At 37.3% G+C, this 16,773-nt stretch overlaps 1 protein-coding gene across 4 annotated transcripts in view; it reads left to right on the top strand.

Moving 5' to 3' along the window:
* The window catches only part of ITSN1 (intersectin 1), a 211,444-nt gene that overhangs the window by 52,522 nt on the left and 142,149 nt on the right, over positions 1–16,773 (top strand). For all 4 annotated transcript variants that reach the window (XM_025871885.2, XM_025871877.2, XM_073891016.1 and 1 more), the window contains exons 2-4: positions 12,223–12,282; positions 14,429–14,521; positions 15,937–16,000. In XM_025871885.2, the coding sequence (XP_025727670.1) occupies positions 12,255–12,282; positions 14,429–14,521; positions 15,937–16,000 (185 nt within the window). In that variant the 5' untranslated portion in view covers positions 12,223–12,254. The remainder of the gene's footprint in view (positions 1–12,222; positions 12,283–14,428; positions 14,522–15,936; positions 16,001–16,773) is intronic.

Here is a 16,773-nt window from a genome sequence, read left to right as displayed (position 1 = left end):
AGAAAAATATGTATTCGGGCCCTCTCCCCATTTTTTAATCAGATTTTTTTTGGTGTTGAGTTGTGTAAGTTTTTTTTTTTTTATGTATTTTGGATATTCACCTCTTATTGGATATGTCATTTGCTAATATCTTTTCCCATTCAGTAGGCTGCCTGTTAATTTTGTTGGTTTACTTTGCTATGCAAAAGCTTTTTATTTTGGTGTAGTCCCAGTAGTTTATTCTTGCTTTTGTTTCCCTTGCCTGAGGAGACATATCTAGAAAAATGTTGCTAAGGCTGACATCAAAGAGATTACTGCCTATGTTTTTTTCTAGTTCTGTGGTTTCAGATGTTACGTGTAGGTCTTTAATCCATTTTGAGTATATTTTTGGGTATGGTGTGAGAAAGTGGTCCAGTTTCATTCTTTTGCATATAGCTGTCCAGTTTTCTCAGCACCATTTATTAAAGAGACTGTCTTTTCTCCAGTCTTGCCTCCTTTTGTTATAATCAACCATATAAGCAAGAGGTTATTTCTGGGCTCTCCATTCTGTTCTATTCATCTATGTGTTTTTTGGTTAGTACCATACTTTTTTGATTACTACAGCTTTGTAGTATATCTTGAAATCGGGGATTGTGATACCTCCAATTTTCTCCTTTTTTTCTTAAGCTTGTTTTGGCTCTTCGGGTTCTCTCCTGGTTCCATACAAATTTTTGTATAATTTGTTCTAGTTCTGTGAAAACTTGCATTGTATCTGTAGATTGCTTAATTTTTTAATTGAGTTACGTGTTTTTGCTATTGAGTTGTATGAGTTAATTGTAGACTTTTTTTTAAGATTTATTTATTTATTAGAGAGTGTGTGTGCATGTGTGAGTGGGGCAGGGGGCAGAGGGAGAGAGACTCCTCAAGCAGACTCCCCACTGAACACAGAGCCTGACATCGGGCTTGATCCCAGGACCCTGAGATAATGACCTGAGGCAAAATCAAGAGTTGGACATTCAACCAGCTGAGCACCCAGGCGCCCCAATTGTAAACTACTTTTTTTTTTTAAAGGTTTTATTTATTTATTTTAGAGAGAGAGAGCTAGTGAGGAGGGGCAGAGGGAGAGGGAGAAAGAATCCAAAGCAGATTCCAAAGCTGAGTGCAGAGCCTGATGTGGGAATCAATCCCATGACCTTGAGACCAGGACCTGAGCAAAACCAAGAGTCAGATGCTTAAATGACTGAGCCACTCAGGCACCCTTGTAAACTTCTTAATAGCAAGGATCATGCTAATAATTCCTCACCTAAGCTGACTCCATAATTTTGGCATAATGTGTAGACCATTATCTCTGATTCTGGGAGTGGAGCTTCATGATGTCATTTGAATGAGATGAGGATTTAGAAATCAGCTCAAATTTTAAAACAGTCTTGAAATGCTTCAGTGAGGGCATAAAAATTACTGACACAAGCCTCTTCTTTATGTGTTGGATCGGTATAGCTTTATATTGTCCATGGGAAGAAAAACGTTTCTTGAGTAAATGAGTAAGACTTTGGAGAGAGGATGTATTTGAAAGGTAGGGGCTTATTTTCAAGTACGATCTAAATAGGGATGATTATCTGATCATAAATGAGAAGAATATGAAAATATTAAATATGTTAATGCTCAGACATGACAGTAAAAAAACCTGCTTCTTTTCAGTTATTTTAACATTTGAAAATTTGGCTACATCTAGAAAGGATTTATAGTCTGGAAATTTGAATGAAAAGGCCTTATAAGATAAAATATCTAGCCAAATGCTGTTACTTTAGAATTGGAGGGACTGAAGTTTACATCTCTCACATTATTCTAAATTTGTGTTTTAACTATATATTTTAGTTTATTTTTATAGTTATGGCAGTGAATGCAGTTTTAATTTTTTTCTGAAAAGCCTTTATAATTCGCCTCTAGGGGTATATATATATCTTCCTCACACAAACCAAATGCTGATTCCGTGAGGCTTCATATCTACTCTTACATTGTATTCAAATTTTGTTTATATACTTAAGGATACTTTGATGTTCATATTTTTTCACTTAATTGGCCTTAGGATATATGCAGAATTTGATCTTTGATCTGTGTTTACAGAGATGGACCAGCTTTTAATTGGTGGCCTTTTTAAGAATACCTGGTTTTTATTCTATACTTCCTAGACTTTTATCCCCACTTCAGTGAAATTGAAAATCAGAATATAGCTGTTATGTGCATTTATTATTTAGGCATAAAGGTATTTGGAAAACCCACTAGTCTTTGTGTATTTAGTAAAGGGCATTCATTACAAAATACACTGGACATAGTGAAATTAAGATGAGTATTTTCTATTTTCTAGTAAAGCATTTTGGTTTCATTCAACATAGACTATACCCCATCCCACCCCACTTCTGTTAAAAAAAAAATTTTTTTTTAAATAAATTTTCTCTGTCACCCTTACTAAATAAGGATTCAGAATCATAATCTTAGACCTGCCACTTAATTAGATTAAACATTCTTGCTCAAAAGCCTTATTGTTCATCGTTTGTTCTGTCTCTTCAGTTAAGTTTTTAAATTGGGCTTAAGGTTGCCTTTTTGTTGTTTTAATTATAAAATACTTGTTGGGAGTTACTGGACCTAAGTACTTTTCTCACATGATAGTCCAGCGTAGATATTCTGACTTCGTATTGAACTGCTAGGATTGCAAAACTCTTTTCTTTTACTCATGGGGTGTTTTTGTACCTGTGGCTTATGAGTTTTTTCAATTTCATCGAGATATAATTGAACTACACTAAACTGCATATGTTTAAAGTGTGCTGTTTGATCAGTTTTGATATATGCATGTACCTGTGAAACTATCACCTTTCCCCAAAGTTTCCTTGTGCCTCTTTGCTCCTTTGTAATCTGTCCCTTCTTCTACTCCTATCTCCTGGCAAGTACTGGTTGGTTTTCTGTCACTACAGATTAGTTTATATTTTCTAGAATTTTTACACAAATCGAGTCATACAGTATATATATACCCCCTGGTTTTTTTGCATAGCATAATAATTTGACGTTCATGCATGTTAGGGCTTGTAGCACCAGTTGGTTCCTTTTTATTTCTAAGTAGTATCACAGATATGTCACTGCTTATTCATTCATCTGTTGATTGACTTTTGGGTTTCTAGTTCTGGCTCTTAAAAATAATGCTGATATGAATGCTTATATAGAAATATTTGTGTGGGGGCGCCTGGGTGGCTCAGTTGTTAAGCGTCTGCCTTCACCTCAGGTCATGGTCCCGGGTCCTGGGATCGAATCCTGCATTGGGCTCCCTGCTTGGCAGGAAGCCTGCTTCTCCCTCTCCCACTCCCCCTGCTTGTGTTCCCTCTCTCGCTGTATCTCTCTCTGTCAAATAAATAAAATCTTAAAAAAAAAAGGAAATATCTATGTGGACATAAATTTTCATTTCTTTTAGCTAAATACTTAAGAGTGGCTAGATCCAGTGGGATCTCTACAACTTTTTGATTCTTTCTTGTGTAGGCTCCACACGCAGCGTGGAGCCCAACACCAGGCTTGAATTCATGGCCCTGAGATCAAGACCCGAGCTGAGATCAAGAGTCAGACATTTAGGGGCGCCTGCGTGGCTCAGTCATTAAGCATCTGCCTTCGGCTCAGCTCATGACCCCAGGGTCCTGGGATCGAGCCCTGCATCGGGCTCCCTGCTCCGCGGGGAGCCTGCTTCTCCCTCTCCCGCTCCCCCTGCTTGTGTTCCCTCTCTAGCTGTGTATCTCTCTGTCAAATAAATAAATAAAACCTTTAAAAAAAAAAAAGTCAGACATTTAACCAACTGAGCCACCCAGGCACCACTGTACAACTTTCTAAGAAAAGTACATTTTTTCCATGCAATTGTAGCATCTTACATACCTGTCCGCAGTACAAGAGAATCCTTGCTAGCACTTGGTATGGTCAGTCTTTTTCATGTTTGCCATCCCGGTGGAAATACGGTGGCATATCATTGCAATTTAATTTCCCTAATGGCTCATAATGTTGAGCATCTTTCCATGTGTTTATTGGCCATTTCTATAAGTTAATTTGTGAAGTGTCTGTTCATATCTTTTGACCATTTCCTCACTGAGTTGTCTGACTTTTTTTTTTTTTAAGTTAAAAAAAGTGCCTATTTGGGAATAGCAAAATTGCAGTTCAGGATAAGCAGGCTCTGGTGAACAATAGGCAAATATGTCTTACTATTTTTAAGTTGTAAGAGTTCCTTATATATTCTGAATATAGTTTCTTTGATGATTGTGTTGCAAATGTTTTTTTCCTGCTTTATAGCTTTCCTTTTTGTCTTTGTAATGGGACTTCTAAAGAGCTAACTTTTCATTTTGTTGAAACCCAACCCCCCCTTTTTGATAAATAAATCATGCTTATTTGTGTCCTAAGAAATTATTGTCTAGCCCAGGGTCATGAAGGTATTCTCCCATCTTTTAGAATTTTAATGTTAAACTATATGGTTTTAAATTAGTCCAAATTTAAATTTTAAAATTTTGACCCATTTTGAGTTAATTTTTGTGCATAATATGAAGTTAGGATCAGTGTTGTTTTTTTTTCTTTTTTTCCACATGGGTTTTCAGTTGATCCACTTCTGTTTGTCAAAAAGCCCTTTTTTCCCTCCAGTGATTTGCCTTTGTTACTTTACTAAAAATGAATTCACCAAGCATGTATAAGTCTATTTCTGAACTCTTGTTTTCTGCTCCATTGATCTGGTATGTCTCCCTTTACACCAGTTCCAAAGGTCTTGATTACTGTTGCTTCATAGTAAATCTTGAAATCAGGTAGGGTAAGTCCTCCAATTTTGTTCTTTTTAAAAACTGCTCTGGTTATTCTAGGTCCTTTGCATTTCCATGTAAATTTAATATGAGCTTATTTAGTTTCTACTGAAAAGCCTGCTGCAGTTTTGATTAGAATTGCATTGAATATACAGACCCATTTGGAGAGAATTGCAATTTTAAAGAATATTGAATTTTCTAATCCATGAACTTAGTATCTCTCTCCATTTATGTAGGTCTTCTTTAATTTTCCCCCCGAGTATTTTATAGTGTTCAATGTTAGAGGCCTTGGATGTCTTTTGTTTTTTTTGTTTGTTTGTTTTTTAAGTAAGCTCTATGCCCAACGTGGGGGTTGAACTCAGGATCCTGAGATCAAGAGTTGCAAGCTTTACAGACTGAGCCAGCCAGGCACCCCTGGATGTCTTTTTTTTTTTTTTAAGATTTTTTTTTTATTTATTAGAGAGAGAGAGAGAGAGCACAATCAGGGGAGCGGCAGGCAGAGGGAGAAGCAGGCTGTCTGCTGAGCAAGGAGCCCAATGCAGGCGGGACTCGATCCCAGGAACCTGGGATCATGACCTGAGCTGAAGGCAGACGCTTAACCGACTGAGCCACCCAGGAGCTCCCCTGGATGTCTTTGTTAAATTTATACCTAGGACTTTTACATTTTTTTTGGCACTACTGTAAATGGAATTGTTTGTCTCATTTCACTTTCCAACTATTTGTTTCCAGTGTATGAGAATTCAGTTGATTTTTAATATGTTATTAACCTTTTATCTTGCAATTTTGCTACATCACTTTGCAAAATCAGAATTTGGTAAATTTACTTACTATATTTAGTAGATTCCTTGGGGTTTTCTGTAAGTAGGGAGGGTTTTGTTCTTTTCCAATCTTTTAGCTATTATTTTGCTGTTTTTCTTACCTTATTTCAGTGGTCAGAACCTCCAAAACAGTGTTGAATAGGAGTGGTAAGAGCAGATTTCTCTGCCTTCTTCCTATCTCATGGGGAGAAATTCAGTCTTAAACCATTAACTATGATGTTAGCTGTAGGTTTTCATAGATGCCCTGTATCTGAGGAAGTTTCCTACTAATCCTAATTATCTGTGAGTTTTTATCATTATTGGGTTTGAGTTTTTGTCAAAAGCTTTTTTCCCCACATTTATTGAAGTGATCATATTGGGGTTTCTTGCTTTATTCTTTTGATATGATAGATTACATTAAGTGGTTATGAAATGGTAAGCAAATCTTGCATTTCTGGGATAAACCCTACTTGGTCATGTTTTATTATCCTTTTTGTGTATTATTAAGATTAAATTTTTAATATCTTCTGAAGGATTTTGGCATCTGTATTCCTTCGGGTCTTATAATTTTTTGGGGGTAGTATCTGTCAGTTATTAGCATTATTCTGGCTTCAGAACATGAGTTGGGCACGGATCCCTCTGTTGTTTGAAAAAATTTGCATAGTTTCCTTGAATGTTTGATAGAATTCACCAGTTAAACCATCTGAGAATACAGTTTTCGTTTTTGGGAAGGGTTCTATTAATAAAATCAGTTTCTTTCATCATAGGACTATATGGATATTCTATTTCTTGTTGAATCAATTTTAGTAAATTTTATTTTCCAAGAAATTTGTTCATCCACATTGTCAGATTTGTGGGCATAAAGTTGTTTTTAGTATTTCTTACCATTTTAATATGTTTAGGATTAGAGGTAATTCTGAACTGATTTGTGTTCTCTGTCTCTTTTAATCAGTCTCAGAAAGGGTTTGTCATTTTTTTTTCCCAAGGAACCAGATTTTGGTTTCATTAATTTTCTCTATTGTCTGTCTTTTGAAAAATTTCTTTTATATCTGCTCATATCTTTTATTATTTCCTTCCTTCTACTTGTTTACATTGCTTTTTTTCCCTCAGCTATTATCTTCTTCAGTACTTAGACCATTAAAATTTAATGTAATTATTGGTATGTTAGAATTAGATCTGCCATTTTATTGTTTGTTTTGTTGTCCTCTTTTTTATTCTTCTCTTTTCCTGCCTTTTTAAAATTGAGTAATTTTTAACATTCTCTTTTCACTTATCTATTGACTTTATGGCTATTCTCCTTTGTTTTTTATTTTTATTTTTCTAAGTAGTCATTCCGGGGATTAAATGTATTTATCTAACTTTAATAGTCTCCTTACAGGTAATATTATACTACTTCAAATAAAATGCAGAAGGCTTGCAACCACGTAAGTCCCTTACTCTTACCACACAGACCTTTCTATTAAAGTTGTCATAGATATTACATTTATATACATTGAAAGCCCTACTCGACAGTATTACAATATTTGCTTTCAACAGTCTACATATCTTAAGGAGATTTATAGGAAAAATATAATTTTATATTTACCCAGATATTTACCATTTCTGTTCCTCTTCCTTCATTCTTGAAGGTCTAAGTTTCTCTCTAAAATTTCCATGCATTCTTTTTAAACTGGTTTTTTTCTTCTCTGCTGAGACCTTGTGTATTTTCAGTCATTTCATTTGTGTTTACCTTTGCGTCATGGAACATAGGGATAATAGCTGCTCTAAAACGTCTTCGTGATAATTTCAGTGTTTGTATCGTCTAGAATTTGGGATCTCTTGATTATGGGCTTTCCTTTCTTTGAGAATTTGTGAGATTTTCCTAGTTCTTTGTATGTTGAGTAATTTTGGATTACATCCTGGGTATTGTGAATTTCATGTTAGGTTCTGTGCACTGTATTAATCCCCTGCACAATGCCGGTGTTTGTTAAGCAGGTCTTCATCCTGATTAGGTTCAAACTACAAGTTCTGTGTGCTGTGTGCACACAGAGGTTCCATTGTAAGATCAATTTTCACAACTTTTGCTGTGCTACTTTTGTTTTGTCCTGCAGCTCAGGTGTGAACCTGAGTCTTGTGGGAGTTCATTTATAGAATCACCTGATCCTTACATTCTCCTGCCCAAAGCAGCCATTTTTATTACTTCCTTTGGACAGAAAGACTGGGTTTCTATCAGAGTGAGTTACTGTTTGCTCCTCTGCCTCACTGTGTAACTCCATGTCTGGGCCCACCCTTAGGGCAGAGCTGCTAGGGAAGAGTGAACAAAAATGGGGGGAGCTTTTGACTCTCTTCTACAATCTGTCTGCTTTTCTTTTTACTGTCCTCAGGGAGTTGCTTTTTAAAATTTTTGCCCAATTTTTAGTTTTAAGTGGGACAGAGGGCCTGTAGTGGGCAGATACTATTTTATTTTAGCCAAACTGGAACTCTGATTTTTGACATTTAGAAATCTTGGATATGTGGTATATTTTTTTAATATATTATTTTATTTTTTCAAATCATAGTAATACATACAACCAATATATATAAAGGTAGGAACAAAATACCTTGAACCAAGATGTTATCACCATGGTTTGTCTATGTAGCATAGAACTGAAAAGAAGGTGGGATTGCAAAGTTTGGTCCATTTGCTTCATCTTTGTGTTACTACATTTGTCTGGGGTTCCCTAGGAACTGAGCAGAACCTATTTGTGAATGGCATTTGAAGTCCCTGTGGTTAAAAGAAATGTATGTGGGACTATTCCAATCTTATCCTTAAACCAGCATTTGGACTTTTGTGTTTGTAAATAAATCTGGAAGGTACATCTTCATACCTCAAAGTGGCTTAGTTTTTATTAGGTCCATTCCTTACCAATATCCAGCTGAGACCAGTGACAATTAAGGAACAGGGGAAGAAAGAGACAGAAGGGCATTAGTTTTTAAGTGTAGGGCACAGATTGGGGTTGCAGTGCATTCCCTTGTCACTGTGAGATAAAGGGGAAGCAGAAGAGGGAGGTTAGAAGGGTCAGAAGACAAATTTTGTCTAACGTTGCTCGTAATAGGTGAATGCTTTTGTGGAAGAGGTTCACAGGGGGTGGGGAATTATTTCCTGAATTCTAGGAAGGATGGTGAACAGCTAATACTCGTAAATGTTTTGCAAGGAGCTGCTGATGATTACAATATACTTTGGACCATAGAAGTTGTTCTACTTTGCCAGACTGTGACTCTCTCAAAATAGCTGTAAAATATTTAAAGTGAGGTATATAATTATTATATCTATAGAAAAGTGACAGTAGTCTGTGCTTTCGTTATTATGGTTTAGTATTGATGATGCTAATTTCATAACCTGAATTGAGGAATATTTGATCTTTCTCTGTGGAATGGTTTTAGTAAAAGGAATTATTTGTTCCTTCAAACACACCCCTAAAATTATTTTTTCTTGGGATCTTTTTACTGTTAAATTTTTACATTTCCATTTATTTCTTGGTCTATTAAGTGTATTATACTTTTTTAAAAGATCATTGTGGAAATTTATAGTAAGGTAGAAATACATCTATTTTCTCTTGATTCTCTGTTGCATAGAATTATGCATAACATTTTCTTAAGCAAAAATTCTGAAGAAAATATGAGCAAATTGGACCTAGGTATGTAGTAAAAGAGTAGCATGCATATCTGAGTTGGGTTTATTACATAAATTCCAGGATAATTTATATTAGGAAATCTATCACTATAATTTAGTATGCTACTTAAGAAAGAAATACATGGTCATCTTATTAAATACTCAAAAAAAAAAAAAGCCTCTGAACAGATTTAGCAGCCATTTCTAAATGAAAATTGTAAGTCAAATAAGAATAATAGGAAACTGCCTAAATGTGGTAAAAGCTATTTACCAAAACAAAACAGCAAATATAACTATTCCTAACCTATTTCATTGGTTATGAAATATCAGAACCATCAGCATGACAGTCAAGGGCAATATAAAAGTTCCTGCTATCCTGGCTATTATATAGCTTTGCTTTATTGGTTTGGGCACATAATGTAACCTTAAATTCTTTATTCCCAGAGGATGTAGATCTAGAAAACCGGAAAGACTCATCTGAGAGACATAGCACCAATAAGAAAGTGGCTGGGTACCAAGAAGATCGTTAAATCAATTACTTTTCTTTATTTTGCAATAAATAGTAAAGAAGGGAAGTAGAACAGAACAGAATGTTTTTTTCATGTTATATATATATATATGAAATAATTGCCTTACTGTGGTTTTAAAAATAAGAGCTTACTGCTTTTGTAAAGCTCAACAAAAAACAGGTATGATCTGTCAGTTTAAAGAGCATTATGAAGATTAAGTGAGATGAAACACATTAAAATTTTCTAGAAAATTACTGGGGCACCTGGGTGGCTCAGTCAGTTGAGCGTCTGACTCTTGATTTTGGCTCAGGTCATGATCTCAGGGTCCTGGGATCGAGCCCTGCATCAGGCTCCCTGCTCAGTGGGCTGTCTGCTTGTCCCTCTTCCTCTGTTCCTCCTCCCACTCTCTTTCCTTCTCTCTCTCAAATAAATAAATAAAATCTTTAAAAAAATTTGCTTCCCTACACAGTGTATTGAGTGAGAAATAGTGGAAGAAGAGAATAGCAGTCATAGTTTCTAAAGAGAACTGGCAGGAAGACGTAGCCTGCTTCAGAACTGGAGCCAGAACCTCCTCTGCCCCCACACTTAAATATGGCTGCTTGACCACATGTGTTTTCTCTTCTTCTTCCATAAAGTCTGCAGTGATCACACCAGAAGCATAGCAGATGTTAACTCACAGGGAGAAAGATAACAGTGGAGAAGACAGTGAGCAAAAGTTTTTAAGAATTTTCTGGAACCAGAGAGGGAACAGAATGGTAACTGAGTTCAGAGAAAGGTGCAACCTAGTGCCTACAGAGGGCCGATAAAGATGGAGGACAAGTCAGCTGGCCCCAGGAATGTCTTGACAGGCTTCAGAGTGTTTGGTGGCTGCCAAAGACGGAGGTCAGTTCTGCAGCTGAAATGGAAATTGTTTAAAAATCTGTATCCAGATCTTTTGGAATGTCTTCTCCTGCATCCCCAGCAGACAGGTGACTTCTTCAGTCCTGTTTTTCCTAGAACCAGAGAGGCTGCTGACCAGAAGGGTGAAGCTTGGGGCTGAAGATAAAGGGCATATGTGTTAGCATATATTTGGAAGTGTAGGCCCCTTCACATCTTCCTTTCTTTTCCGTTCTTCCCCCAAAGCCAGCACCCTTCCGTACACTTCTGTCTGGTTAAACTGAATGACTTCAGCAAAGAGATCTCTGCATACTGATGTTTGGAGGTCTCTTACTGAAATGTGACTGGACACGTCTGACCATTGTATGCAGAAGCCCATCTGTCAACAGACCTGGCACCCATGCCCATTTTTTTAGTGCCTTACTCTTAAATATGAAGAAGCAGCCAGGGATCACCAGATACCTGAGGAAAGCCTCAAAAGTGAGAGAGACCCAAAACAAACAGTCAGCCAACAAACAAAAAAGAAATCAAATGATATAAGAGACAGAAGAAAATGAAAGAGCAAAATACTCCCTCCCCATCCCCTTCCCCCAGTAAAAAAAATCAGGAGAGTAAAAGTTGTGTCCATTAAAAGAAAAGACAGGGCAGTAGGAATAAAGAGTTGAGAACAAGAAAGAGCTTTTGGAAGTTTAAAAATATGATAGTTGGGGGAAAAAAAATCCACGGACAGATTGGAATATAAAATTGAAGAGTATTAGGGCAGGGGACTGTCATTTTAAAAATCTAAATGTATCTAAATTGTTTAATGTATGAATATTTAGTACTCGTTTTTAACTATATGCATCTACCATGTTGTTAAGCATAAGGATGATACTCATTATGGATTATTTTTGTTGGGGAAGAAGACAGGGTTGGTTTCACATCGGCTGTTCATGATGGGATTTTGGAGCGTTGGGTTTGTGTTTGGTATTCTGGACATTAGTACAATATACATTGGTTACAACCTTTCGCAAAATCGGCAGTGCTTTTCAGGGGTAGAACACAGGCTGTGGGGTGTGCTGGCCCTGCTCAAATCCAGCCCTGCCACCAGATGTGTGGTATTGCTCGAATCACTTCATCTCTCAGGTTCTCGTTTTCCTCTTCTGTAGTAAGGGAATGGAAGTCCTTTGTGTGTCTCACCTGTATCATAGGGCTGTGACGATGAAGGGATAAGAGCTATAAAGTACCTATAACAGTGTGCAGCGTGTACTACGTGCTTATTAAAAGAAGCCGCTGTTAAAACCACCAAGCAGATGGGCTGGTATATGTAGATGGCGAAGAAAAGCATATATTTAAAGAGTAACAAACAACAATCATGATGTAACAGGCTGTCCTGAGCTAATAGTGTCACTCACAAGACTGACAGCCTCTTGTTTCCGGAGAGTCTTGCATCAGCGTTCCCCAGTGCCTGTCATTGTACCTGGCGCTAAGACACTGCAGAGAATGAATGAATACATTGGTTGTAACTTTGATTTGTAGTGCTGTTCCCGAGCGCTGGTACTGCTGTCAGTTTCTGATCACTAAAGACAGCGTGTTAGTGTGTTTATATGTATATAGGAAATGAAGTTTTCAGAAACTTAAATGTTGTATTTCAATTACAGGCGTCGATTAGCAAGGTAAAAGTGACAGAACCATGGCTCAGTTTCTAACACCTTTCGGAGGTAAGTTTTCAAAGATTTTCCTTTTTTAATGTATTCGAGACCTTTTTCTTTTTTCTTTTCTTTAAAGTGGCTCCATGCCCAGTGACCCTGAGATCAAAAATCACATGCTCTACCGACTGAGCCAGCCAGGTGCCCTGAGATCCTCTTTTTTTTTTTTTTTGAAGATTTTATTTATTTATTTGAGAGAGAGATAGCAAGAGAGAACAGAGCAGGAGGGAGGGGCAGAGAGAGAAGCAGACTCCCCGCTGAGCAAGGAGCCTGACTCAGGGCTCCATCCCAGGACCCCCTGGATCATGACCTGAGCCCAAGGCAGACACTTAACTGACTGAGCCAGCCAGGCACTGCTCTGAACCCTATTTTTAATATTGTTTCATCTGGATTCCTTGGAAGCAACTCCCAGGCATCATTTCATTTCACCCACAAATATTTTAGCATGTGTTTCTGAAAGATGTGAACACTCTTAAAGACATAACTATGATACCATTATCATACTTATAAAATTCACAGTAATTCCTTAACATCCTCAACTATCAAGTCAGTGTTAGAATTTCCCTGATAGTCTTCAGACCTTTTTTTGTTATGGTTTGTCGGTTCAATTCAGGGTCCAGACATTGCTCTCAGTTTATGTGTCTCCTCTGCCTTTCACTGTTTTCTCTTCACATTGTATTTGTTGGAGTGACTGAGTCATTTATTCTGTACTTTTCCCAAAGCCTGAATTGGAAGCAGGACATTTGTTTTACTTTATCTGCTTAAAACATACGAATCTTCATAAAATGGTTTTTTCAGGTAATTTTTCCTAATATTATGATGCAAGTGTTAAATACTAGTTTTGCTTACTGGCCAGGTTTTTGTTTTGTTTTGTTTAAAGAGAGGGCGCCATTATTATGGCTGCCTTTTGGCAACTGTCTAATCCAGTCATGAGGAGAGTGAGGCACAAATCACCACCCCTCTGATCACATCTGTCAAAGTCCCTGTGGAATTCCAGCGCAGAGCCCTGCAAAGTTTTCACCACCATTAGCATTATTATTTTATTTTTGTCCCTCTTCTTAGTTACTGGGCAGGTTTGTGTTCTGTTGTGTTTTTGCTTTTGCTTTTGTTTATAATTCTGGGGACTGATTTCAACAGGGCAGTAGAAGTTGCAGGATTACAAAGCCTCTGAGAAGGGATCCTATCTTTTTTCGGTCCCTATGGTGTCTCTGATGTCTGACACAGTGACTGGCATGTAGGAGGCAGCCAGGAACTCTGTTTCCAGCGACTGACTGAATCTGTCTTCCTGTCACTGTCCGACTGGATGACATGGAGAGGGGAGGCGCGACATTCAGACATTTTACTTTTGTGCCGGTCACATTCGTATTTTGTATGAAACATACGTATTGCCTGTTCCACCTTTTTTGGAGAGTATCCGAACTTTTGAAGGTCTTCCATCTATGTAATCTAAAATTATTTTGATGACACTGAGGAGACCTAGGACGAACGTGAGGAAGATCTCAGAAGTGAAGGGGCATCTGGTCAGTCTTAGAGCTGAAACTGAAGGAGAACCCAAATCCCATTCTCTTCAGTTTGCCTTTATCTTTTTCCAGGATACCCATTTTTAAACAGATCTTTATTGAGGTATAGTTTACATACCATAAAATTCACCAGTTTTCACCAGTTTTAACTGTACAATTCAGTGACTTTTAGTAACTTTACAGAGTTGAATAATCATCACTACCATCCAGTATTTCAGTATTTTTGTCACTCCAAAAAGATTGTCATGGAATCACTTGCAATACGAATTGTGAAACTCTGCTTCATTCCTTTCTCCTGTGACATTTAAAACACCTGAGAATCTAGTTTTAAATTGGTTTGTTGCTTGAGTTTATGTAAATAAATGGCTATTAACTTATGTCTCTATATAGTCCTCCTAGCTACAAGATTACGGGATAAGTTTTTTTAAAAAGTGTTTGTGCCGGTATCTTTCTTATTTTGGCCTGTTTTACTTTTAGTTTTCTAGCTTATATGCATAACTTCCAAGGACAAACAGATGTTAATTAATCAAATAATTGATAACATAATGAAAGAATTTGGAAGTACTAGGGAGATAGTGCATGTGAGCACTTCGTTATTCTTTTTGCATTGAATAATTTTTTTTTTCTTTGGTTTATAGGCAGCCTGGATATCTGGGCGATAACTGTAGAAGAAAGAGCGAAGCATGATCAACAGTTCCATAGTTTAAAGCCAATATCTGGATTTATTACTGGTAATTGGAATCTGTATTTTTATATTTTTACTTATCAGTGGTGCATAGATCTGTGGAAAATCCATCTTGCAAAGCTAAGGTGGGCACATGTGACCCAGGTGGACATCTGCCTTAGCCTTGGGCCTGTATTTTTTCAGTTGCTTTTCCTGTACTGCATTCAAACCTGTTTGCATCCCTTTATGGATGTCAAGCCACTTGTTGTGGGCATAACACTGATGGGAATTGCTAAAGGTCAGTGGACCACGTTCTTTAAGTAGTAAAGCAGTGGACTGTGCTCCTTGAGCTAAAATGCTTGTTTTAATTCTGATCTTGAACTGGTTTGGGAAATGTAAATAAATGAACAGATTCTGAATATTTAAAAAAAACAACAGAATTCTCTTATTGTTCCTTTTGTACTTTGCCTTTTCTTTTTTTTAAGATTTATTTATTTATTTATTCATTTGGGAGAGAGAGAGAGCATGCCCATGAGGGAGGGACGGGGGAGAGGAGGAGGGAGTGGGTCAAGAAGACTCTGTGCTGAGCACGGAGCCTGACATGGGGGCTGATCCCAGGACCCTGAGATCATGACTCCAGCTGAAACCAAGAGTCGGTTGCTGAACTGACTGAGGCCCCCAGGTGCCCCTGCCTTTTCTATTATCTTTTCTGTTTGGTTATTCTTCAGGAGATAGCTTTAGGAAAAATGGGATCTAGATTTCCTGGGGACTTGTGTGTGTGTGTGTGTGTGTGTGTATCACAGTTCTCTTTAAATTCTTAATTCTTAATTTTTTTTTAAAGATTTTATTTATTTTGACAGAGAGAGAGAGAGAGCACAAGCAGGGGGAGTGGGAGAGGGAGAAGCAGGCTTCCCGCTGAGCAGGGAGCCCGACGCGGAACTGGATCCCAGGAACCTGGGATCATGACCTGAACCAAGGGCAGATGCTTAACCGACTGAGCCACCCAGGCACCCAATTCTTAATTGTTGTTGTGAATCTTGTAAACATTGTTACTTTTACTCCATAAATATAGCAGAAGCACTGACAATTTGAAGTGTAGATATTGAGTCGCAGAGAACTTAAAAAAGTAGAAGTGTGGGTAATCAGTTTCCTGAGGATTCCTGTTAGATGTGCTTTGTCATATGTATAGCTGTTCCCATGTTACTTAATAGCAGGTTAATTAAAGTGGACAATCTACCCCTGCACTTGATAGGTCCTTTTTTTGAGATGAATTTTTAAAGTGTTAAGTTCTAAAGTCAGTGAATTCGTCAGTGAATCTGATGGATTCATTTTACTGTTGCTTATAGACTTACCATTTGGCTTTTATCATATATTTAAGTCTGTATTTGCAAAATTACTAGCCTCTTATTTTTGCAATTTTGCTGTAAGAATATATCGGTCAGCTGTTTCTTTTTTCTGAAACTTTTTCTATTTAATTTACAGGTGATCAAGCTAGAAACTTTTTTTTTCAATCTGGGTTACCTCAACCTGTTTTAGCACAGATATGGTAAGTTGGAACTTCACATAAGCAGAAGCAGGTAAAATAAAATATTCCAGTAATATGATTTCTTAAGATCTTGAAGGCGAACATAAATCTCTAGTCTGAAATACTCTACTACTTCTTATCAGAGAATCCTTGTGAAAAGTATCTTTCAATGTGGAACATTAAAAGAGAAAAAGAAAAAGTGGCGACATTTGTAGGGTAACACTGTCAAAAACCTGAATTTCCAGTGGAGAAATCTACATTTTGATATTTTCTTATTAGTTTGTTTTAGCTTCATCTACATCACCCATACTCATCTGAATGTCCCACATTTCTTGCTCTATAATGCAGTGGTTCTGTATGTTTCATTGACCACAAGGTAAGGAAAATATTTGAGGGCTAGTAGTGAAACAGCCAGCGGAATAGTGAAATTAACTTGTATTTATTACAGTGTTGTACAAGGCGAATGCATAATAAATAATGTTGAATTCCTTGATTAACTTGATTCCTTGATCACAAATAAGCATTCAGTCTTTTGAACCTACAGGAGAGAACGGGACAGTAAAAAAGAGTGGCAGATATTTTGGATTTTAGGTTTGTGACTTTGGTCATGCCATGCTGAGGTCTCTTGCCAAGAAGTCACATTTTCCTCGCACCGTGCATTTCTTGCAATTAATACTTCATTTCCAGAGTTTCTTAGTGTTGTGGGGGCGGCTCGCTGCGTAGTAGAAAGAGGACAGGATTTGTGGTCACACACCTGGGTTTGAATTCCAGCTGCACTACATTCGGTCTTTATG

This window comes from Callorhinus ursinus, unplaced genomic scaffold (genome assembly GCF_003265705.2).
Source record: "Callorhinus ursinus isolate GAN/ISIS: 27379988/994484 unplaced genomic scaffold, GSC_fseal_2.0 scaffold1, whole genome shotgun sequence".
Lineage (NCBI taxonomy): Eukaryota > Metazoa > Chordata > Mammalia > Carnivora > Otariidae > Callorhinus > Callorhinus ursinus.
Note: the sequence above shows the minus strand (reverse complement) of the source record. Positions and strands in the feature narration are given on the sequence as shown.